We start from the raw sequence: 24433 nt of genomic DNA, 5'->3' as shown, positions 1-24433 counted from the left end.
TTGAGGTGTTTTGTTGTGTGTAATGTGTTGAGGTGTTTTGTTGTGTGTAATGTGTTGTGTGTAATGTGTTGAAGTGTTTTGTGTGTAATGTGTTGAGGTGATTTGTTGTGTGTAATGTGTTGTGTGTAATGTGTTGAGGTGTTTTGTGTATAATGTGTTGAGGTGATTTGTTGTGTGTCATGTGTTGAGGTGATTTGTTGTGTGTAATGTGTTGTGTGTAATGTGTTGAGGTGTTTTGTGTGTCATGTGTTGAGGTGATTTGTTGTGTGTCATGTGTTGAGGTGATTTGTTGTGTGTAATGTGTTGAGGTGTTTTGTGTGTAATGTGTTGAGGTGATTTGTTGTGTGTCATGTGTTGAGGTGATTTGTTGTGTGTAATGTGTTGTGTGTAATGTGTTGAGGTGTTTTGTGTGTCATGTGTTGAGGTGATTTGTTGTGTGTCATGTGTTGAGGTGATTTGTTGTGTGTAATGTGTTGAGGTGTTTTGTGTGTAATGTGTTGAGGTGATTTGTTGTGTATAATGTGTTGTGGTGACTTGTTGTGTGTAATGTGTTGTGTGTAATGTGTTGAGGTGTTTTGTGTGTCATGTGTTGAGGTGATTTGTTGTGTGTCATGTGTTGAGGTGATTTGTTGTGTGTAATGTGTTGAGGTGATTTGTTGTGTGTAATGTGTTGAGGTGTTTTGTGTGTAATGTGTTGACGTGATTTGTTGTGTGTAATGTGTTGTGTGTAATGTGTTGAGGTGTTTTGTGTGTCATGTGTTGAGGTGATTTGTTGTGTGTCATGTGTTGAGGTGATTTGTTGTGTGTAATGTGTTGAGGTGTTTTGTGTGTAATGTGTTGAGGTGATTTGTTGTGTGTAATGTGTTGAGGTGTTTTGTTGTGTGTAATGTGTTGTGTGTAATGTGTTGAGGTGTTTTGTGTGTCATGTGTTGAGGTGATTTGTTGTGTGTCATGTGTTGAGGTGATTTGTTGTGTGTAATGTGTTGTGGTGTTTTGTGTGTAATGTGTTGAGGTGTTTTGTTGTGTGTAATATGTTGAGGTGTTTTGTGAGTCATGTGTTGAGGTGATTTGTTCTGTATAATGTGCTGTGTGTAATGTGTTGAGGTGTTTTGTTGTGTGTAATGCGTTGTGTGTAATGTGTTGAGGTGTTTTGTTGTGTTTCATGTGTTGAGGTGATTTGTTGTGTGTAATGTGTTGAGGTGTTTTGTGTGTAATGTGTTGAGGTGATTTGTTGTGTGTAATGTGTTGTGGTGATTTGTTGTGTGTCATGTGTTGAGGTGTTTTGTTGTGTGTTATGTGTTCAGGTGTTTTGTTGTGTGTCATGTCTTGAGGTGATTTGTTGTGTGTAATGTGTTGAGGTGTTTTGTGTGTAATGTGTTGAGGTGATTTGTTGTGTGTAATCTGTTGTGGTGATTTGTTGTGTGTCATGTGTTGAGGTGTTTTGTTGTGTGTAATGTGTTGAGGTGTTTTGTGTGTAATGTGTTGAGGTGATTTGTGTGTAATGTGTTGAGGTGATTTGTTGTGTGTCATGTGTTGAGGTGTTTTGTTGTGTGTAATGTGTTGAGGTGATTTGTGTGTAATGTGTTGTGTGTAATGTGTTGAGGTGTTTTGTTGTGTGTCATGTGTTGAGGTGATTTGTTGTGTGTAATGTGTTGTGTGTCATGTGTTGAGGTGTTTTGTTGTGTGTAATGTGTTGAGGTGTTTTGTTGTGTAATGTGTTGTGTGTCATGTGTTGAGGTGATTTGTTGTGTGTAATGTGTTGTGTGTAATGTGTTGAGGTGTTTTGTTGTGTGTCATGTGTTGAGGTGATTTGTTGTGTGTAAAGTGTTGAGGTGTTTTGTTCCGTAATGTGTTGAGGTGAATTTTTTGTGTGTAATGTGTTGTTTGTAATGTGTTGAGGTGATTTGTTGTGTGTAATGTTGAGGTGTTTTGTTTGGTATCATGTGTTGAGGTGTTTTGTTGTGTGTAATGTGTTGAGGTGTTTTGTTGTGTAATGTGTTGAGGTGATTTATTGTGTGTAATGTCTTGAGGTGATTTGTTGTGTGTAATGTGTTGAGGTGATTTGTGTATAATGTGTTGAGGTGATTTGTTGTGTGTAATGTGTTGTGTGTAATGTGTTGAGGTGTTTTGTGTAATGTGTTGAAGTGTTTTGTTGTGTGTAATGTGTTGTGTGTCATGTGTTGAGGTGTTTTGTGTGTAATGTGTTGAGGTGTTTTGTGTGTAATGTGTTGAGGTGATTTTGTGTGTAATGTGTTGAGGTGTTTTGTGTGTAATGTGTTGAGGTGATTTTGTGTGTAATGTGTTGAGGTGTTTTGTTGTGTGTAATGTGTTGAGGTTATTTGTTGTGTGTAATGTCTTGAGGTGATTTGTTGTGTGTAATGTGTTGAGGTGATTTGTGTGTAATGTGTTGAGGTGATTTGTTGTGTGTAATGTGTTGTGTGTAATGTGTTGAGGTGTTTTGTGTAATGTGTTGAAGTGTTTTGTTGTGTGTAATGAGTTGTGTGTCATGTGTCGAGGTGTTTTTGTGTAATGTGTTGTGGTGTTTTGTGTGTAATGTGTTGAGGTGATTTTGTGTGTAATGTGTTGAGGTGATTTTTTGTGTGTAATGTGAAGGAGCGGGCTACGTGATCCCTGTAGGCTATGAGGGGGCATTCAATATTGAATATAAAGTGCAGTAATTCCGCTAAACCACAATCTATAATCTTTGTTGGGTTTTTTCGGAATAGTAAAAAGCACTTCTTTTTTTTTAGACAGAGTATCGTTTTTTTTCACGATTCTCACTGATAAACTTTCTGTGGTTTGTAAGACCACGTCTTTTTTTGCACAGCAGCACCGAGTGTTTGAACAGTAGTGTAGTTCAAAGTAACGGTACAGTTAAAATGCAAAGCTTCAGTTAACGCGGACCCCACAGGCTTAGAGACTGGAGAGAAATTCATTGAACTTCAGGTTGATGGATGTCTACCTCACATTTCACTCACACAGTGTCGCGTCTGAAGGATTACATTGCTCGGACAACAGCATTATTCTGGGGCGCAACTAACAACAAACAAAACATTCAACCCGTTCATCAATAACACTACCGTGGCCTTAAAAGGAAACATAATAGCCGACGTTTCGGGCAATGTCCCCTTTCATTGAGCACTAACGCAGTCGATGGGGGGAATGACCCTGGTGCAACACGCGTGCTTGCAATGGTGGACGCCAGGTGAATCGTTACACTTTGTAACACGATTTTTGTCCCTGGGTAGTAAAGTGTTATTTTCTAATTGCCTATGCCTCAAAAGTTTAGAAAATGGCTATTATTATTCCCCACAAACTTTGCTTTTGTGACCAGGACTTTACGTGTAGGAATGACACAAATGCACACCACGTTTTCTCATTGAAAATAGGTAAATTAAAAAAAAATCACTGTCCCTGTTAGGAAATGACACTTACTACCCAGGAACAAAAAAAAATACATTTGTTCCACACTGTTATTAATGGAGTGGATTAACGATTCACTTTGCTATTGTGTCCTTGTCACAAAAGCAAAGTTTGTGTGGAATAACAGCCATTTTCAGTACTTTTGAGGCATAAGCAGTTATAAAATAACACTTACTACCCAGGAACAGACATTTGTTTTTTGTTACACAGTGAATCAGAGAGTTGGCGGCGCCCTTTGCAACGGATACAAAAAAGATAAATCAGCGAGCCGTGCCGGATGAAGCTAGTGCTGGGGCCTGTAGGATACGTTATAAAGGGGGCCCTAAATAATAATAAAAAAACACACACGCAAATATTAAAACACAATTTTTTTTTTTACTTGCATGGTAAAGTAATTGTATTTTTTCATTTGCTACACAGCCAGATAACACGACAAATCGCTAGCCTTAAACAGCCAGTCGTTCATATAAAAGTTGAAGGCGGTATAGTACTATAGTAATAGAGCAAGTGCAGAATCACTGAAACCAGAATTGATAGCTTGAAAGCGTTTAGCGCGGGGCCCTTGAAAGTGCGGGGCCCGTAGCATGTGTAGTAGCTACTACACATGTAGCTACTTTTGCTACTCAAATAATCCGGCACTGGATGCGAGCGTGTTCGTTTACGACATAATTGGTGGCTGGCCAATTGATGCTTAGGCACCAGCCGTGGCTCGCTCGTGCAGCCAGTGGGGTTAATTTTAGATGACAGGCGAGCGGGAATGATGCACATATCAGGAGTCGCAGCGACACGTACGGGAAACAGTTCAATTAATAACCCGTGACAAGTTGAAATTTTGGAAATTACGCGCGCCCGGTTGGGTTTCCAAAAGTGTTAATGGAGGAAGCAAACAGATTAACATTGTTTTCGTGCCTCGTGAAGGCATTGCATTTTTTGTCTCCCAATTATGGCCTCCGATGAAACTTGCATCTCTAACTGTGCAGTGTCAGACAGTTTGTTGCCAAAGATAAGATTCAATAATCTGGATTCTCCAGGTCCCCCTCACACCACCACCTTCTGCCAGAAAGGTAATGATGGCAGTTTCTTGAGACAGGAACAAAAATCAACAAATCGCCACTCGAACTTCCTATTGTGCCTTGTTGTTGGGGGACAGATTGAAGGTTCATTAGTATCGCCGTGGGCTCTGAAGAAAGGGAGCGAGTGGTGTTTCAGCAATGACGATGCAGGCTCAGGCTCCGCACGCGCAACGATGGGATTGTTGAGAACAGCTTGCGCGCAGAATTCCATCCCAGAGCTAGCTAAATCCATCCGTGCGGAACTGAAAGATGGTCCACGTGGAAGGTGGTTCGACAGTGGCAAGGCAGTGAGTGCTCATGACCGGAGAACCAAATGCAGATCGTCTACGCTGCTGGCATGAGGAATCGATGCGGCTGTTGGGACCAGGGAGTTGAGTAGAGGGGTGACTAGATGGAGGTCTCTCTATCGGTGATCCACGTTGAATTGTCACATCTCACAGTCGTGGGCCTCCCCTGGGTCGACTCAGCCTCAAATGAGTACTTGATGCGATGTGTAAATATTAGCACTCTGAAGACAAGGTTGCTTCGGGCATGGTGCTGGCCACACCACCGCTCTCGTGTGCCATGCAGCCGGCCTTCACAGGTGCTACTCGTGCATGTCACTAGCCCCAAAAGTCTGTCGAGGCTACTATGCGTGTGTGTATGTTGAACTTTTTTGCACTGTACATAGCCAACCGTGTTAATCGGAGATGCGGGGGGGGGGGGGGGGGGACAAAAAACTAAACACAAAAAGCACTTGTAAATAAATTAGTTTTCAATTTAGATAACTGAAAAGTGCACAGCTCCCAGTGACTTCCAAATTTCAAAAGGAAGAGCGTTCCAGACGGCCGCTGAAGCGCATCTGAAAGCGCGCGATGCAGAATAAAAATATGTATTCATACTGGAAGAATTCGATGAGCTACAAAGCTCTTTTTCACAGATGTCCAGAATTCCATATACGTTCAAGTAAAAGAAAATATTTTAACAGGTAAGGCCCACACATCAATTCCCAAGCTTGGGCATGGCAGCAAAAGAACAGCAAGAACAGTCCCAGGGGAGGGTAGAGGCAGGGCAGGTGGGAATCCACGTAACTATAACTACTAAGACTATTTTTTTTATTTTACCAGGTAAGGCCCACTGAGCTATATAGCTGTTTTTCAGAAGCGACCTGGCCACAAATGATAGCTCAACAAAGTGACTTATGTGGATCTGTTTTTTTTATAAATGGGGACGGAAAAACTAGAGGAGCAAATCCATGTGACCATGGGGAGAAAATGCCAACTCCAAATATACAGCAGCAGGCATCGTCAGGGTCAGGATCGAACCCACGACCTCATGTATGCTAGGCAAGGAAGTTAACATCTCCTAGCCACGGCGGTGCCCTCATGATGCAGGGTGGGGGGCAACTTTTTCCTTTTTATGTGTGCGCAGGTTGCCGACGCCGCTGCTCGCGCTGCGTGGGTGCCACGCCGTGCGGCTCGCTGCTCGCCACCGTCGTGTGCCTGGCCGGCGTGGGGCTATTCTGCGGAGCGGGCCACCAGGCCCTCGGCACCACCGAGGAACTGCTCCGCCACCGCTTCGCCTACCCCACGGACGACGGAGGGGAGGATGGGGAGCGGAGAGGGATCGGAAAACTGTGAGAGCAGCGGTTGTAAACTATAAACTATTTTCTATTTTACTAGATAAGGCGTAAGGCCCACTGATGATGATGAAGGCCCGCTGAGCTATATAGTTATTTTTCGGAAGTCACCTGGCCACAAATGATAACTAACGAAGTGGCTTATCACGTGGAATTCTATCGCGACCAAATACTCTAGATGCATGTTTTTGAATGTGGAGGGGAAACCACGGAGAATCAGATAAAAAAAAACGGTGGGGAAAAATCCACTCCACCACGGGGAGAATATGCAAACTTCAAATATACAGCAGGCATCAAGGTCGAACCTGCAACCCCCTGTATACCAGGCAAGGTAGTTAACATCTCACCATCGCGACACCCCTCGTTGTGTAGGGGCGGAAGGGGTTGTGGTGATCATGGTGGTGGCGCATCATGGACAGGGTGGTAGTGTTGTTGGTGGTGATGATACATGATCATGGTGAAAAGTGACTTTCCTGGATGATGATGATAGTGCGTCATGATGACATCGCAAATAGTGCTGCGGAAAAGTGTACGATGTAACTTGGTGTGCTGTCTCTTGTGATGTTGTTTCAAGTTAAGTTTATTTAACCAGGTGCGAACTCAAGAGACCAGAATGAGTCTCATTTGCAAGAGTGACCCGGGGTATTGTTCGCGAGTAGGGGGCGATGATTGCTGCCACGTATAATCTAAAATGAGTCATTTGCGGTGTTAATTTTCAAATATAGCAAATTTTCACCATGACGTTAGCACACTCTTGTGAATGACGTCACGGGATCTTGAAAGTCCACGGTGTTTGAATGCCACGTAGTATTATCGTGGCTAATACGCACCGCATTAAGAATCAATTCAAACCGTTAACCTCTGCAACAAGCTGTGAACGCGCTACCACAAGGCCGCGATGCCGCCTGCGCTATGAATCTGGTATCGTGATGTAATCATCATGATTTACTTATTTTTCCAGGGAAAGCCACACCGACTCATAGGATTTATTTTCTTGTAAGATGTTTTCAGCCAATTAATGGTGTTTATTTTACTCGTGGGAGGGCACCGGAGCACCCGGAAAAAACCCATGCGTGCGAGGGGGCAACGCTCTATCTCCCCGTTCAGATGGAATAAACGGACAGCGATTGCTCCACTTGCGGCACTGGGGTGGGTGGGTAGCAGCACGCCCGACCGCCTTTGTCTCCCCAGTGACAATGTTTACGCATCGTACCAGGTACTCATTTGAGGCAGAGTGAACCTAGGGGTGGCCCAGGACCAGTTCAGATAATCGCCACTGGTGTCGGCAGCAGTGAGCGAGAACCGAACTCGGGTAGCGCAGCGCACTAACCGCTACACTACCGCTCCCCCAAGCAACGTAGCCACCCCCAACCACCACGGGCCCCGCCGCCGCCACCGCCGCCGCCCATCTGCTGCGACGCCCGCGCATCGCGCGTCCCACGTCGTGATGCGCGCTGTGCGTGTGTCCCGCCGCAGGATGGACGTGCTGCGTTACGTGCTGTACGGCCTGGCCGGGGCCTTCTGCCTCTACGGCGCCGTGCTGCTGTGCGAGGGCGCCGCCTCCACGCGCGCTCGCCGCCGCTCCTACAGCGGGGGTAGCGGCGCCTCCGCGTGCGCCACCTGTGTCAGCGGCTGGGTACTGAACGCCTAACCCCCCCCACCCACTCCCCCATCTATATTTCACCCAGTGTTCTTCATTGCAAGGACCGCAGGCTACTGGCGGTCCCAGGTGGCCTTTAATGCGGTCCCCGACAATGCACGAATATGAAAACACCCCCCCCCCCCGTCATCGTGCTGCTGTCCACACCCAATGGTTTAAAATGTGTGGCGGCCCTCACACCGACGTCTCAACGGCGAAAGTGGCCACCCTCTGAAAGTGAAGGTTTAACACATAGGCATAATAAAGGTTTTTTTTCTGGGTTATATCGCGTAAATATAAATGTGTCGTTAACCCACCACCACCCGACAGCCGATTAGTAAAGTTTGTCACGTAAATAAAACGAGCAAATTAATTACTAGTTCAGCACACCGGTGTGTTTGAGAGTAAACTCACAACATTTACAATCTGAGTACGAAGACTTCACAATTCTGCAAATCGCCTGAAAACGTTGGTTGTAATCACCAGCGATGACGGTGGTAATGATGACACTATAAGAGTGGATTTGAAACCCATGAAAACATAAAGTCCTCAAACCTTCATAGGTGCTCGCCAACAGCACTTGCCCCAACAGTCTGTTAAGACTAAACGGGGGGGATCTTTGTCTTTGTGCGTGCGTGCGCGCGCCAAAGTTCATCTTGCTGACCTTCGTGCTGGCGCTCGCGTGGCTCGGAGTGTTCGGCCTCTCGGCCCTGCCCGTCTACATGGCCTTCTCCGTGCTCTCCGCCTGCCACTCGGTGGCCCCCTCGGCCGGGTCCCCCGCCCCGCCGCCCCCAAGCCGCGTCTGCGTCGACTTGCGCCAGTTCGGTGAGGATGGGCGCCACCTCCTCTCCTTGCCGCTGTTTTTCCCTTCCCCCCCGTCATTCAGTCTCGTATTCGCACCTCCGATCAGCGCGGTTGGCTACGTACGGTGCGAAAGAAGTCCAACGTACATACAGTACATACAGCAACGGCCTTGCCCTTCATTCGACCCAGGAAAGCCTCGTAGCCGAGCCACACGAGATGGCAGTATAGCAATGGATTGTTAAATCAATCTGTGCAGGGTTTTTGAGTGCTTCCCGCCTGAATGCATTGTGGGTTTTCTCTTGCTCCCATGGTTTTGTCCCACGTGAAGTGAAATGTCGCTTCTTTGACTTTGAAATTCTATTTTTGGAAGCATCCTCGTAAGGATGTCTATAATCATTCAGCTTACTCTGTATTTTAATCCGATCTGATCTATGTGCCTGTAAGGTGGCAGTACAGCCATAGGCTCAGTCCACGCACAGATTCAATGTATTGGGTATGCCTGTGAATCAAATTCTTTGTGAAGCCAAGGTCATTAAAACTTCAAGCTGTTACAAAGTTTTCTATTCTGTATACGTCTGTTTTTATTATTTTACTCTCTAGAAATTGTTTGCTGTTAAATATTTGTATATATGTATTTGTATAAATAATTCAGATTTCTCTTCAAGAATAAACTTCTGTTGCCAGCGAACTCTTACCAAAACTTAAATAAATTATCACTCCGGCGTGGGTGGCGATCCACAGCCAGGGGCGGAAATTCCAAATTTTTATGGACAGTCAAGAGTCTCTCTAAAAATAACGGACGTTACTGTTGGCTCGCCCCGTACTTTACGACGATAATTTTTAAATCAATCGCGGAGGAGCGAGCTGACCCCACTGACAGATGATTTTAAACGCAGGCTTCAAACGATGGCCGTGCGACATGTCCCCCAATCTTCCTGTTTTGGCAACTAATCTCACGGGTGCCTCGGTTTGGCATCACGAGCCCCAGCGTCTAAATCGAGCTCTTTACGGCGGCGGATGTGTAACGGTGTCCCATTTCGCAATGTCGCTCGTCAATCGTCGTGCTTGCACCTCCTTACTCCTCCTCTTCCCTGCTCCACTCCCTGCAATGCATACCTCCACCTTCGCCACCACCACCAACACGCGCTCGCCTTCACTTTACCCGCCATCGTCACTCACTCTCTCCTGAACCGTCACGACTCTTGCCCCACATCTCTGTCGCAATGCTAATGCCGCTCTCCACATGTGCGTGTGTGTGTGGCGAGCGGTCGTGTAGCGGTTAGCGCGCTGCGCTATGAACCCGGCGACCCGGGTTCGATTACCGCTCACGGCCAACACCAGTAACGATTATCTGAACCGGTCATGGGCCTCCCCTAGGTCGACTCAGACTCAAATGAGTACCTGGTGCAGTGTGTAAAGATCGCTACTGGGGAGAAAAAAGGCGGTCGGGCGTGGTGCTGGCCACCCACCCCCTCATGTACCATTCCGGCCTTCATAGGTGCTCGCTAACAGCACTTGCCCCTACAGTCTGTTAAGGCTATACGGGGGATCTTTGTCTTTGTCCCTCCGCCCGTGCTGCCCTGTGTTTTGATTCTGTTGTCTAAGTCTACTCTGTCGCTTTGCTTCTTCCGTCCTGTCCTTGTGAACCCTGGGAACTCACACGCACTGCATACTAACGCACACACAACTTCACCCACCATGCACACAACCGGCATACACAACCCTACACACATAACCTCTGCACTTACACGCACACAACTGCGCACACGCAACATTACACACACAACACCGGAATATGTACACAAACACACACGAAACTCCTCCGCGTACACCGCACAACACTCACAATTTTGCAAACAAACAAAACCCGCCAAACACAATCGCACGCACATACATACACACACAATGCACATATACAAACCAACACACGATTCCACGCACTTACACACACACACACAAAACTCCGCATGCATGCATACAAATACCTTCACGCACAATGTCGAGCACGACCCTGTACACACGCAACACTGCACACGACCGCACGCGCACACACACACACACATGCACGCATCTCCATCCCAACGTGCGTGTGCGCGTGAGCGAGCAGGCGTCATCCCGTGGAACGAGACCGCGGGGGTGCTGTGCGACGCGCCGCTGAGTGAGATGTGCGACAGCTCTGAGGTGAAGCCGGCTGCAGCGATACCCATCGTGGCATTCACGCGGGAGATGAGGGACCTCGGTGATGCTCGACCGAGCAGTGAAAACCTCTCTCTCTCTCTCTCCCTGCCACTTTGACGCATTTCGAACAAAATAAAAAAACAATTGTCGGCAATTACAAATATATTCAACTACTCAACTATTTCGATTTAAAGTTTTCGTGACTGCAATGATTCATCTTCTTTGGTTCTTTCGGTAAAGTCACGTAGAATGAGAATGAAATAATAAATTGATAAAATAAAATAACACAATAATATTTTATCAATTTATTATTTCATTCTCATTCTACGTGACTTTACCGAAAGAACCAAAGAAGATACTCAACTATTTTTTTTTAACCAGGCACATCCCACTGAGCTATGTAGCTCTTTTTTTCAAATGCGACCAGGCCACAAATGATAGCTCGATCAAGTTGCTTATCACGTGGACATTTATAGCAGCCAAATACCCTAAATGCGTAACGTTGATTATAAACGTGGAGGCGGAAACCGGAGTAACCGGAGAAAAATCCACGCGACCACGGGGGAGAGACATACTCCAAATCTCGCAACCGCGTCATTGAATACGAGCTTGCGACGTTCTAGACCCGAGTCCGAATCAGATACTTTATTTTAACCGGATGAATCCAATGAGCTATGAAGCTCTTTTTTTTACAGATGTCCATTATGGGCGGGTACTCACTGACCAGACGCAATCGAGCAGTCATAACCGTTGAAACCCCTCTCTGTAACCCCTTTCCTGACCCCGGCCCCCACCCTCCTCCCCCCTGCGCCAACCCCCCGCAGTTCACGACCGCCTTCTACCTGTACGCGGCAGCGAGCGCGGGAGCAGCACTCACCGTGCTGTCCATGGTGAGTGCGGCGCGTCAACAACTCCCGGGCACCACCTTCGTGCCGTCACCCCGGCGGTCGTAAAGAAAGACGTGGCCCAGACACACACGCGGCTCTTTCCTTGAATTTTTGGGTCAGGCCAAATTTTTGTCGTAAGACCCGCCTCCCTCTCCACGACCCCACGCTGCCAAGCGAATAAAATTTTGCCACGCGGTGCACCGGGTTGAAATTAAAGGACGATTCCCGCAACTAAAATTAGCAGCACTTGGATACGTGGCGTGTCACTCGAAACCGCATCGAGCATCTTCAGGAAGATTCAGGAAGTCGAGAATTAAAAAGGCGGGGAAATCTATCACGAATCACAATATTGGCTGTTATGTTAGCTCTTCTCTAGTAGCTACACAGACAAAGATTCCCCGTATAACCTTAACAGACTGTTGGGGCAAATGCTGTTAATGAGCACCTATGTAGGCCACGCAAGGGGGTGTGGCCAGCAACACGTCCAGCCGTCTTTGTCTTCCTAGTGGCAATCTTTACACAGCACACCAGGTACTTATTTGAGGCTGAGTCGAGCTAGGGGAGGCCCAGGATTGGTTCAGATATTCGTCACCAATGTTGGTCATGAGCGGGAATCGAACTCGCGTCGCCGGGTTCATAGTGCCGTGTGCTGACCGCTACACTATCGCTCACCCCTCGAGTAGCTACACACCTAGGCTGTCACACGCAGGCTTTGGTAATGAGAAACAAGTTTGGAGAAATAGTGCGTACGCGTCTATTATGGAAAACTTTCCAAACACTTTGGCTTGGGCAGGATGCGTCGCTAGAAGGGACGATGGCCAGTGGTTGAGACTAATAATGGAGTTGCAGTCGTTGGAAGGAACTCGCCCAAGAGAGATGGAGTGATGGGATCACTTCGTGTCCTGGTGCTCAAGATGGGTTTTTGCATCGCAAGACCATGAGAGATATCGACAGCTTGAGGAGGCCTTCATCCAGCAATGGGTAGATCACAGCTGAATATGATGATCAACCGTGGCCCTTGACCCCACCATGATCCCTGACTTCACCCTCTGACTACTCCATGCTGTGCCACGTGTCCGCAGCTCATTTACTGCTCCGTGCTGGTGTACAACTTTGGGGTCTCGCGCCTCTACCGACGGGAGGATTACTGCACCAAGCTGTGAAGGGAGCGGGCATCCAACTCCCACCATGCCCACGGGGCACCCAGAGATCGGCAGAACAAACGGGGGCAGAAAAACGCTTACGCACTCACTCACCGACTCAACCGCTCGCTCGCTGACTTGCTCACTCAATCACTCGCTTGTTTACTCACGCACCCACTCACTCAATCTCTCGCTTACTTACCATAGCACTTGCGCCAAGACCCCTCTCCGACCACCAAACATCTCTCTTCCCCTCCCCCAGAGTTTTGTCACCAATCCACAGTTTTATGGCAGGAGCCAGTCTCTCCATATACGACAACCACTGTTGACCGCCCATGAAGTGGTATCTATTTTATCGACCCCAGAGGGATAACAATGGTGGGCTGAATCGAGCTCTTAACCCAGGATCAAACTCACAACTTTCCGACCGTGTGTTGTATACTCTGCCGTAGTCCTGCCATCACTGCGATGGGTTCCGTGGGGTTTAGACTGCCAACGTTAAATAAATGGCTGGGAACTGCATGATCGCGACAGCATTGTCTGACACACGGGGCTGGTGGCAGACACCTGGCCACCACTTGCCGTGACATTGACAATGATAGTTAAACAGGGGGCCGCGGTGGCGAGATGTTATTTGCCTCGCCTGGTATACAGGAGGTCGTGGGTTTGATCCCGACCCTAATGCCTGTATATTTGGAGTTTGCATGTTCTCCCCTGTGGCAGCGTGGATTTTTCTCCGGACCCTCCGTTTTTTTTCCCTCGATATTAGAATAAACATGCGCTTTATTTGAACGCTATCCATTTCCACACGATACACCACTTCGTTAAGCTATCATTTGTGGCCAGGTCGCCTCTGAAAAAGAACCATTAGCTCAGTGGGCCTTACATGGTAAACAAAAAATACTTTTTAGGGTTCACAACGGCCGTGTCAGAGTCACCGAAAAAGTTCCAAAGGGATACCCGGGTTAGAATCTGTCGGGGGGTTGCTGCCGCCCGTGATGAAACCGGCTTCGGCATCCCAAGTGAGGTGACCTCATGGTCTCAGACCTGGGTCACTGATGACAGCACCCACAAAAAATCCCACCGCGTTGAAGGTAGTTTTTCACATAAATATAGAACACGTTTAGCGGTGAGGATTTAAGTTTCGGTTCGAGCGTTGTCATTTCGACAAATGCTGTTAACAAGGCACGTAGTAATACACGTGTGCCACCTATTGTGGAATTTATTCAAGGCCCAGTGAAGGTGACATCGGCGGTTTGATGTCACCTTCCCCACGGCCGTACTGGAGCACAAAGTGATGCATTCGTCTCGAGAGGCCAAGATAAGCACAAATTGGAATTATAATTAAAAGCATTTTAAGGCATATATATTTTTTACAGAAGCAAAAATAGATTTAAAAAAAACCGTCAGAGCACCGGGGGACGCGGCAACAATGGGTAGGCGTAGCGACGGAAGTTTCAGGGGTCGCTCTTTGATCGTCTAGTACTGAAGCACAGTGTTTAATTGCGTAACGAGACCTCGTAATTGGTATAATTGTAGCGATCGGGCTCGAGCAGGGGTGGGAAACGTGCGGCCCACGTGTTAGATGCGGCCCACGGCTTGGGTAAGGTCCGCGTCCACACGCGGGCTACTGCCACTTCAAAACGGCCCACAAAACGATCTTTATCCGTCACCGCGGACACCTCGGGTGCTTTGGTTTCTTCCCACGTGTAAACGCTCATTAATTGACCGATAACACCTTCGTATATAGAGAGGGTGGCAGAGTTTGGGTGGTGGGAGCGATATTGGCGCTGGTTCACTGTCTGGCTGTTGTTCCTCCTGTGCGGCGTGATACAAGTTGAAATTATTATTAATCGGTCACCTGTTTCCTTTCACGGAGTTCTGAGCACACGGTCAAATGCGTGGCTAGCCACTGAAGGTGTTTGAGAGTCCTTTTCGGCCCTCGGTAAGGTAAAAAAAGTTATATCTCTCAGGCAGATTGTGACCTGTAGACCCACGTTTCCAATCACACAAAACACGAAGTCCATTCTTTTTACACGGGGAAGGCTGACGGAGTTCGAAGACTCATTTTTTACGCTGGTTCCTGCTACATCTGGATGTTTGGCCATTCCATCGATGAGTGTGTGACTTGTGGAAAGGCAACAGGAGTGTGTGGAGAAAACTGATGCACACGAGGGGATAATACACAAACGTATTTAATCCACAGACAGAACCACGCCCTATGTGGATCAAGCCGATGGCTGTCCTGCCATCTCCTGGCCCCCCTCTCTCAGTCCGAGATGTCAGATTTGAAAATAAGTACTCAAAATTTAATCAACTACTTGATAACAGCATGAATAATGATATACGTCCTTGTTAATAATTTACAATCCCTTCGAGGCAAATACGTCCTTCGAGGCAAGCACATGTAGTGAACTTATAATCACAACAATATAGTTACATTATTCAAAATCAATTAAACGTCATAGAAAGCATACATTCAAAGTGCACCCAATTTCAGTGCAAGGTGCACCCCAGACCAAACAGAGTGCACCCACCCACGTGCTGAGACAAGGCTACGCTCGCACGCGCGTGTGATTGGCCGGCGCCGTTCGACGACTTGCTCCCTGCCCCGCCCCCTGCCTGCACGCTAACCCCCCCCCCCTCGTCCCCCACCACCCCACACAGGAGGGCTAGACTTTAGTGTGGCACCGTGCGTGTTTCTAGCGTTATTGCCCGCAATAGACTTTATTTTTGTTGGAGTTCTGTGTGTTTTTTTTTAACTAGTCCAATGTTGAGTATTAATAAAATGTGCGTAGCGTTCTAGGCGACTTTGATGTCGTGAAACTTGTATGTGGTGAAGTCATCGGACTACGGTTCCCCAACTCTGAGCCCCAACTCCTGACCCCAAACCTTCACCCCCCACCATCTCACCCTAACCCAAGTGCTGCACCCCACAAATCCCTAACTCCAAGCCCTAATCCCCAGCTCCAACCCATTAACCTCCTAACCCCCTATCCCCAATCCCTAACTGCAACCCCGAACGGTAAACACCTAACTCCCAACAACTCCGTAGCCCATCGACTCCTAAACCCTTTTCCCCACAGCCTTTTCCCCCGGCAACTAGATGACACGGCATCATCCCCACGTGGCGTTCGTTTTACCACCCACCGCAAAGGAATGCCATTGCTGATGACGATGATGGCGGTGATGAGAGCGGTTGAAGGGACTGGATTGGATGTGAACGCGGCATATTGCAACTGGGGAAGAAGCCTCGCCTCTGTCGTTTGACGAACGATGATGGCCAATGGTGGTTGTTGTTGTTGGTGGTGGTGCTGCTGCTGGGTTGCCGGTAACAATTTTCCGCCCAAATCGTAACTCAATAATTCGGTTGTCGCCTTGCTGTTGTTGTTGTCGTCGTCGTTCTTGTTCCTTGTAAGAGCGTCGTTTTTGAATCTAACGTCGAGATCGTTTTTAGTAAAACTACTGTGTAACGCCTCTACTTCGAAATAACATAATAGCGACGACGGTAAAGATGATGATGTTATTGAACAACTTAAATACTGTATTAATGTTTTTTAACCTACTGTACTAAAAGTAAACTTGGGTGTTTTAAAAGGATTGATCTGCATGCATAAAACCACAAGACGTTGAAATGTGTGTCCTGTCTATTCGTTAATAACTCAAGAGAAGTTTAAAATAAAGTTGGTACTTATACCTGAGGAGCAATGGATTGTGAATTTTATCCGGCGGTTTAGTTTCCATTCGTGTACAGTAATGTATATACAATTTGTTCTATAAAGCGTTTTCATAACGGCAATTGGATATGACGCAATGAAAATATTAGGAAACGCATTTTTAATAACGCGGATGGTGAATTGTATATAACGCGATCGAGTGAACGGAACTACGTCGCGCTATTAGCAACAAGCGGTTGTATCGCTGCCTCGATGTACCATCACACAAGGCGGGATGCTGCTGGATGCTTCTAGGCTGCGTACACATCTCACATGTTATCGCGGACTGTGCTTTACCACTACATTATATATTATTTATGATAACGCGATTTATTTTCCATAATGCGGTGTTCTTCAGGACGGTATATCGGTAAGGCATAGCCCGCACCTCCAATTAGCATGGTTGGCTACGTATGGTGCGAAAGAAGTTCATCACAGTACAGTAGACTCTGGATTATCCGCGTGCAGTTTATCCAATTTGCGGATTAACTGCACACCTAAGATTTTGATATTAATTAATAAGTCATGGATTTTCACTTCAGCCCAAATTAATAATCTAAAACCAGTTATACATTGTTATTCTTGGAAATACTTATTATAAGTCACACGGTGCTTAAACCGAACAAATATGTTGCTTCGGTTATTTCGAAATCCACGTGATCACCTCTACAGTACAGTAGTTGCATATCTCTACAACAGTGGGGCGGAGTTTGGTTGATATTGATAGGCGTGGCTCTGTGATGATCCACTTAGTGGGCGGACTCTTCTACGCAGGAGCAGGAAAGTTATCATTGCGCACGCGCATCGATCGATCGTTCGATCATTAGTATTTGTCATAGAGATCCGTGGAAAATTTGACGTTTTTGGACTGTCCGCTATTTTGAATCATTCACGACCGCTCCCCCTCCCCCACCACCGTCATGAGCGCGGATAATCGAGTCTATTCGGAACATACATAGCCCGTTGCAAACTCACACATCGAGCCGCGCCTCCGGACTCAAATGGCGCCTCCACGTGGATTTCTGAACACGTTGCAGGGACGAGGTTGGGGGGGGGCGGGGCGTTTGGGGGCGGGGCGTTGGAGGAGGGGGGGAACGCGATGACGTAACCACTCGACGTGACGACGTCACCGATCTACTTCCTGGTCCGTGACAGGGCCACCACGTGCCTGCCGAGTGTGTTCGGCTGGGCCGGCTCTTTGTCATCATCATCATCCTCCATCAGCAGCAGCAGCAACTACCATGTTCTATCCACCGCTATGCTTCACCGTTAGCAGACTCTAAAGTGATAGTGGCGACGTCGGCGAGAGGTATTTCAAATCCTCCAGTTCTCATCGCGGGACGCCTTGACACCCTGTACCACCACCACCACACGCTGCATCGAAGATGTTGCACTGCAGTTGGCAACCCTGCACCACAGATTATCCTGACACCCAGCTTCACGGAACACTCTGACACCTCGCTCCATAGCCATGATGACACCCCGCTCCATAGACACGATGATACTTTGCACCGCAGACCGACACACCCTGCATCACTTCACACCCAGCACCATAGACCTGGCACCCTTCACAACAGACCTGGACACCCAGCGTCACAGACACTCTGACACCCAGCACCATAGACCTGGCACCCTTCACAACAGACCTGGACACCCAGCGTCACAGACACTCTGACACCCAGCACCATAACCCTGGCACCCTTCACTACAGACTTGGACACCCAGCGTCACAGACACTCTGACACCCAGCACCATAGACCTGGCACCCTTCACAACAGACCTGGACACCCAGCGTCACAGACACTCTGACACCCAGCACCATAGACATGGCATCCTTCACTACAGACCTGGACACCCAGCACCTTTAGACAGACTACCCTGCACCATAAACTTGACACCCTGAATCACAGACAACCCGCACCGCAGATGCCCTGGCACCTTGCACCAAGCACCCTGCGCCATGCATTATACACAGACCCTGCCCCACAGATACTCTGACACCGTGCAACACAGACATGAGCTACACACCCCGTTCCCTGACGGAAGCCCCTGAATTCTGTAGAGGCCCCCAGAAGTAACTTGGTCTCTGTGTGTCTGCATCTGTCTGTGTCTCTGTGTGTCAGCATCTGTCTGTGTCTCTGTGTCTGCATCTGTCTGTGTCTCTGTGTGTCAGCATCTGTCTGTGTCTCTGTGTCTACATCTGTCTGTGTCTGCATCTGTCTCTGTGTGTCTGCATGTCTCTGCATTTGTCTGTGTCTCTGTCTCTGTGTGTCTGCATCTGTCTTGTGTCTGCATCTGTCTCTGTCTGCATCTGTCTCTGTGTGTCTGCATCTGTCTGTGTGTCTGCATCTGTCTGTGTGTCTGCATCTGTCTATGTCTACATCTGTCTTTCTCTGTCTGCATCTGTCTCTGTCTGCATCTGTCTCTGTCTGCATCTGTCTCTGTGTGTCTGCATCTGTCTGTGTGTCTGCATCTGTCTCTGTCTACATCTGTCTTTCTCTGTCTGCATCTATCTGTGTCTCTGTGTCTGCATCTGTCACTGTCTGCATCTGTCTCTGTGTGTCTGCATGTCTCTGTGTCTCTGCATTTGTCTGTGTCTCTGTGGGTTTGCATCTGTCTCTGTGTCTGCATGTCTCTGTATGTCTGAATCTGTCTCTGTGTCTGCATCTGTCTGTCTCTGTCTGCATCTGTCTGTGTCTCTGTGTGTCTGCTCGGCAATGTCTGTTTATATGGCTGCCTCTGTATCCACTGCCTTACTTCGTCTTGTCGCTATATTTATCTCTGCATTCTTGTATATCTCTTTGTGCGTGTGTCTATTATTTATCTCTAAATTTCTGTATTTTGTCTTCTATTTCTGGTTGTCTCTTTTTGTATTACTCCGTGTATTTTTGCTTGGTGCGATTCATCGTGTCTCTGTCTGTCTGAATTCATACACCAGTCTAAATATCTCTGCATCTCTGTCTCTACATTTTTCTCTGCATCTGCGAGGTTATTGTTGTCTCTCCGTTTTCCCCTGGGTCTCTCTGATATCTAAAGTCCCACCCTTCCATCTGCACAGGCCCTACTCAATGCTGGACCATCTCTGACCCTGGATCCTGGCCCCACGATGTCCACAGCCGCCCGCCTGGAGGAGCTGCTGGTGCTTGGTCACGACCTCCTGCGGAGAACGGAAGAACTGGGGATCAAATCAGAACCTCACCTCCCAGATAGGTTTACAGGGTCCGTGCAGACCAAATCAGGACCTCTGAGCAAGGATGAAGTCGCTGGTCTCCTTGGGACTGAACCAGGACCCCAAAACAACGAGGAGGTCCGAAGACTTTTAGAGACCGAACCAGGAACAGGGTGCAACGAGGCAGTCCCAGGTCCGCCAGAGACTGAACCAGGACCTCAGAAGCAGCACGAAGTCCCAAATCCACTTGTGACCGAACCAGGAACTCCGTGCAAGGACCAGATGCCGAGTCCTCCAGTCCCCAAACTGGTCGCTCGGGGCCGCCCCTCCGGCCTGGCCATGCTGCGCTCGAAGATCGAGGCGGAGATGCGCTTCCTGATGCGCGTGCAGGGCGGCCAGTGCAGGGAATCGCACGTTCGCAGCAGCAACCTCACCCAGCTGCGTGCGCTGCTGCAGGCCGCCGAGGCTCACGGAAGCGTCACGGCCGTGCTCAAGACGTTCCGCTACCGCGATGGTAGCGACGCGTGCGTGCGCGCGGGCAGGCAAACGACACGCGGGAGCCGTGCCACTCACCGACACGGCTCGCTCACCACTAACAGGGTGCCAGAGTATTGATAACTATGGAAATGGATAAATAGCCATTACAGTGCTTCACTTGTTATTGGGCTTTAGTGGCCCTGCCTGTTACGAATGATGACCGTGACTTATTAACCATGGTAGTGATTTACTAAACATGATATTAACTTACAAAGAGATTGGTATCTTAACGACCTTGACATTTTTTTACGTCTGAAGGTGATTTCCCAGTGTTTGGTGCTGAGTTCTGAGTATCAGGTGTTGAGTTCCCAGTATCAGGTGCCGAGTTGTCAATATCTGGTGCTGCGTTCCCCGTATCTGATTCCTACTTCCCAGTATCTGCTGCCGACTCCTCAGCGTTCCTCTGCCGACGTCCCCTGTTCCCCCGCAGAGCTTGAGCAGCCGCGGGTGCTGCTGGTGGACGTGGTGGCGGAGGGCGGGCGCGCGTGGGTGAAGGCCGTGGGCCGCAAGGCGGACTCCCTTCTGGCGGCGTGGGCCGGCCGGTGCCCGCACGGCGTGCGCTGCGTGAGCGAGCAGGCGCACCTCTTCCTGCGCGCCGCGCAGCACAACCCGCTCCACTTCCACGCGCCGCGCGTCGTCTTCTCATTCTACGGCGGCGTGCCCAGCCCTGTCGCTTGCAGGTGACTTGGCGAAGTGTTTGGCTGCTGGACATTGCCGCAGGAGATAATCCACTCCATCGCGCTATCATTTTGTGGCCAGGTCGCTTCTTAAAAAAAAGAGCTTAATGGCTCAGTGGGCCTTACCTGAATAAAATAAAATAAAAAAATTGAGCGCAAGGTAGTGGGGACTCGCCTACAGAAGCTGGGCTATCGGCAGCAGAGATACCTGTAAATCATACTGCGGTTCGTTCCTAAGTGCGGATGTTTTGTAAGTTGGACGTTCTATCTCGGGGACTGCCTGTATTCAAATAAAACTTGCACAGTAATCGGCTACTTTTCTCGTGGTCGATTACTCGGGCCTCTTTAAGAACAACGGGCACTCCCACATGCTGCCTCCTGAAGGCAGGAAACCCCCTAGAAAATGCACCCACCGGCATCACCAAGCCCCGCCTATCACTTCCCGTCCAGCGGTGAGACCTTATTTTCCCCCAACTGTTTTCGTGTTGTCCGATTAGCCGCGTAACTGAACCGATGATCGGTTAGGAGTCATAGATTACTGAAATCAGTGGTTCTTAACCTTTACTGCAGCCTTGCACCCCTTTAGTTATCAATATGTTAAAAACATGTATAATGTTAATAAATACATAGGTTTGATGAAATGAAGTAGTTGTACTTACGTGCACATGCTTAATTTGTGTTTTCGATGATTTACCTTCCAAAAAAATTTGGCATGTCTCGCACCCCCGGACAGGGCATCTCGCACCCCCAAGGGTGCGTGCACCCCAGCTTAAGAACCACTGACTTAAATAATCGGAGAGCCTAGCTGTGCTATCGACTGCTTTGTCAGTGGGTAATCGTCAAATCCGCAACACAAAACATGACCCTCCAGGCTGCAGGAAATGGGGGTCACCGTCAGAGGGGACATCCTCCCGGGCGTCACTGATCCCCTGTCCGGGGCGATCGGCGGCGAGGACGAGGAGTGTGGAGGAGACTCGGATTCCGATGACGAGGGCGAAGGAGGAGATTCGTGGGCGCCGTGGGGGGACGCACGCGCGGGCGCGAGGCTTGCGACGGCGAGTCCCCCAAGTTCCCCGGTTTGGACGCAGCCCCCGGCAGGGGGAGTGGGGGGCGGCGGTGGCTGCTGCTGCTCGCGCGTGAACCTCGACGTGACGACGATGCTCACGCTCGTCTCCGCGCTCAGCCACGGCGGGAGCCACTTCGCTTTCAAGGTAACGAGGAGACGCAAAAGGTTACGTGCCTGGAGGGGGGGGTGCGTGATGAGAGACACCGGGAAGGGAGCATAGCCCCGTACAGATGTAATCATAGCAGGAGCAGCAGCAGCGAGGTTGTCGTGGAACTCGGAAAATCACTGCAGACCACTTGGTGATTGAGCACCAAGCAGCAGCAGCAGGAAAAATCACTTGTCAGGTTTCCATATCTTTTCCGTACGGAAATTGAAAAGAAACTCCCAATACTTAACTGTTTACTGAGTCTGGTAAATCCGTTCGATGGCATCAGGAGTTGCTCGATGCGTAGCGTCCGTGCCTCCTTTCTTAAGCGCAGCAGATCCCCGCTTCACGTTCGCGATGGGTCGGGCGGCTTTCTGTCGTTTCCCATTTATGAAGGAAAGAGCCGCACCTGCCATGCGTTGTTGGAACATTCCAGTTGCCGCAATCCTGGGGCGCATTGCGATCTACAGTTGAAATGTGCCTTAGAAATGTAAATTATTATTGTTCACATTTTTTTAAAAATAAGAATCCATTCTTGCTTTGCCATGTGCGCATCGTCCTGTTCACACGGCCTTGTTTGCGCTGCCTGTTCAACCGTCGCACCGTTTGTGCCGTGTCTCCGCTGTGTGCTGCCCTGTCTCGTCTATCTAAACATCTGTCTGGTTCCGTCTCGTTTGCTCCAACGATTGACGGTTCAAATCCAGCAGTTGTCCTGATTTATACTGTGGGCCTAATATTAACCTTAACAATCGACTTCTCTGGGAAGACTAATGCCATTCATCACTCTTATGAATTAGACTCCTCCCGGTCTCTCGAGTTCTCACCGGGTTACACAAAATAACGTGAAAATTAGATTTGAGAGCAACGGTTCGCGGCGCGCCTACCGGACGTTCCCGTGTTAAACTAACGGCACGCCCGCACGCGACCCCCCCCGTCGCTCTTCAGGAGCAGGTGCTTGCCGAGCAGGCCGCGGAGGAGCGCACCGACCCCGTGCTGCCCGCGCTCGTCCGCTTCCTGCGCGACAAGCTCCTGGTCGCGTGCGACTCGGCCGCCCGCGACTTCTCCTCCATCCTGGACACGCTGGGGGGGCCCCGGGAGAGGGCCAGGGCCCGGGCCCTCATGGGGCACGTCGCCGTCGTGGCGGACGGGCCGTCGGCCCGGGCGCTGGGGCTCGCGGTGCGGGGCCGCGTGACCCCCCGCTCGGTGGCCGTGTTCGGGACGGGCGACGAGCTGCGGGCCGTGACGGCCACCGCCAACGCGGGGCTGGTGAGGGCCGCGGCGCAGCAGGGCGTGGCCTTCGCCGTGTTCCTGCACCGCCCTCGCGCCCTCACCGAGGGGAAGGAACACGACGCGGCGAGGCTGCCCTCGCCGCGCCGACGCGACGACGGGCGGGAGGAGCAGGAGGCCGAGGAGGAGCTGTGGAGAGAATTCACGGCGGGCAAAGTAGGCCAACAACAGGACTGACATTGCGGACGAAGGAGACCCATCGCCCCAAACGTTCGCCCGGTCGGGATTACGCACGGCGGAAATCATCGCTGCCTGTCAGTAGATTTGATGCCTCTGCTTGGAGGCCAGGCACTGCTACTTGGGGTGCCCTTTGTGTTAAATGTTTAATTATAATTTTTGCACTTGTTTACCCAGGAATGCCCGAGTTTCAAGACTTTTTTTCATGAGGGTCCTGCCAAGTTTATGCAGTACGGGATGATGTTGCTGCTCTGTGTGACCCCTATTCAGTAATTTTTCTAAATTTGTATGTTTTTGCCAATGCCCATTTCTGTACATTGCGTGGTTTATTTTAGAAAATAAGATGTTTTAGAAAATAAATCACAACATGGGGAGAGACCATACAAACTCCACACAGAAAAGGCACCCACGTCGTGAATTGAACCCGAGCGCTTGTTTTCGTGAGACACAAGTGTTACCACTGCGCTTTTCTGCAGCCATATAACAACAATAACTATACAGTCAATTTTGGCACATCTTGGGTTAGCGTGATAAAAAAAAAACTGCATGCGCGATGATGGAGCGGTCATATGACCCTCGGGGCCCGTGAAGGGGCCGTTGAGTAACGTGTACCGCTAAACTGCAGCATGCAGTCGTTTTGGAATAAAGATTATTTTTGAAGCAGTAAAACAATGTCGTCATTGAGAATCTTTCGACATGTGAGACTATAAACCCTCACGTGTCCATCACTCATAAACGCTGAACAATTATACGCTATATAATTGCCCACGCGGAGGTTCGAATGTCGCGAATCAATGTTTTATTTAACTCTGCCTTGAATGGTAGCTCATCGTCGGTCGTGGTCGGTCATCCACTGCTGGATGAATGCCTCGCCAAGACACCGCCACTTCTCAAG

At 49.0% G+C, this 24433-nt stretch overlaps 2 protein-coding genes across 2 annotated transcripts in view; both read left to right on the top strand.

Annotated features, from left to right (window-relative positions):
• The window catches only part of LOC116943624 (neuronal membrane glycoprotein M6-b-like), a 33211-nt gene extending 16746 nt beyond the window's left edge, over window positions 1–16465 (top strand). Inside the window, exons 2-7 of the mRNA XM_032956641.2 lie at window positions 5907–6111; window positions 7591–7750; window positions 8404–8578; window positions 10665–10738; window positions 11560–11625; window positions 12705–16465. Of these exons, the coding sequence (XP_032812532.2) occupies window positions 5907–6111; window positions 7591–7750; window positions 8404–8578; window positions 10665–10738; window positions 11560–11625; window positions 12705–12785 (761 nt within the window). The 3' untranslated portion in view covers window positions 12786–16465. The remainder of the gene's footprint in view (window positions 1–5906; window positions 6112–7590; window positions 7751–8403; window positions 8579–10664; window positions 10739–11559; window positions 11626–12704) is intronic.
• Window positions 16466–17577: 1112 nt separating this feature from the next.
• C18H7orf25 (chromosome 18 C7orf25 homolog) lies at window positions 17578–24206 on the top strand. Its single transcript, XM_032956640.2, has 5 exons — window positions 17578–17789; window positions 19539–20163; window positions 20617–20866; window positions 21735–22074; window positions 23020–24206. The coding sequence occupies exons 2-5, from the start codon at window positions 19587–19589 to the stop codon at window positions 23536–23538; spliced, it is 1686 nt and encodes a 561-aa protein (XP_032812531.2). The 5' UTR covers window positions 17578–17789; window positions 19539–19586; the 3' UTR covers window positions 23539–24206.
• Window positions 24207–24433: the final 227 nt, after the last annotated feature.

The sequence above is a fragment of the Petromyzon marinus genome, chromosome 18 (assembly GCF_048934315.1).
Source record: "Petromyzon marinus isolate PM22_M1 ecotype Great Lakes invasive population chromosome 18, UKy_Petmar_22M1.pri1.0, whole genome shotgun sequence".
Classification (NCBI taxonomy): domain Eukaryota; kingdom Metazoa; phylum Chordata; class Hyperoartia; order Petromyzontiformes; family Petromyzontidae; genus Petromyzon; species Petromyzon marinus.
This window is presented reverse-complemented; position numbering and strand designations above follow the sequence as displayed.

What these genes read in the sequence shown, in the direction of transcription:
- C18H7orf25 (XM_032956640.2), top strand. Translation starts at nt 19,587, where the DNA reads ATGTCCACAGCCGCCCGCCTGGAGGAGCTGCTGGTGCTTGGTCACGAC. An exon ending in GACGTTCCGCTACCGCGATG is followed by an intron (nt 20,164 to 20,616) that starts GTAGCGACGCGT and finishes GTTCCCCCGCAG; the next exon opens with AGCTTGAGCAGCCGCGGGTG. An exon ending in GGAGCCACTTCGCTTTCAAG is followed by an intron (nt 22,075 to 23,019) that starts GTAACGAGGAGA and finishes GTCGCTCTTCAG; the next exon opens with GAGCAGGTGCTTGCCGAGCA.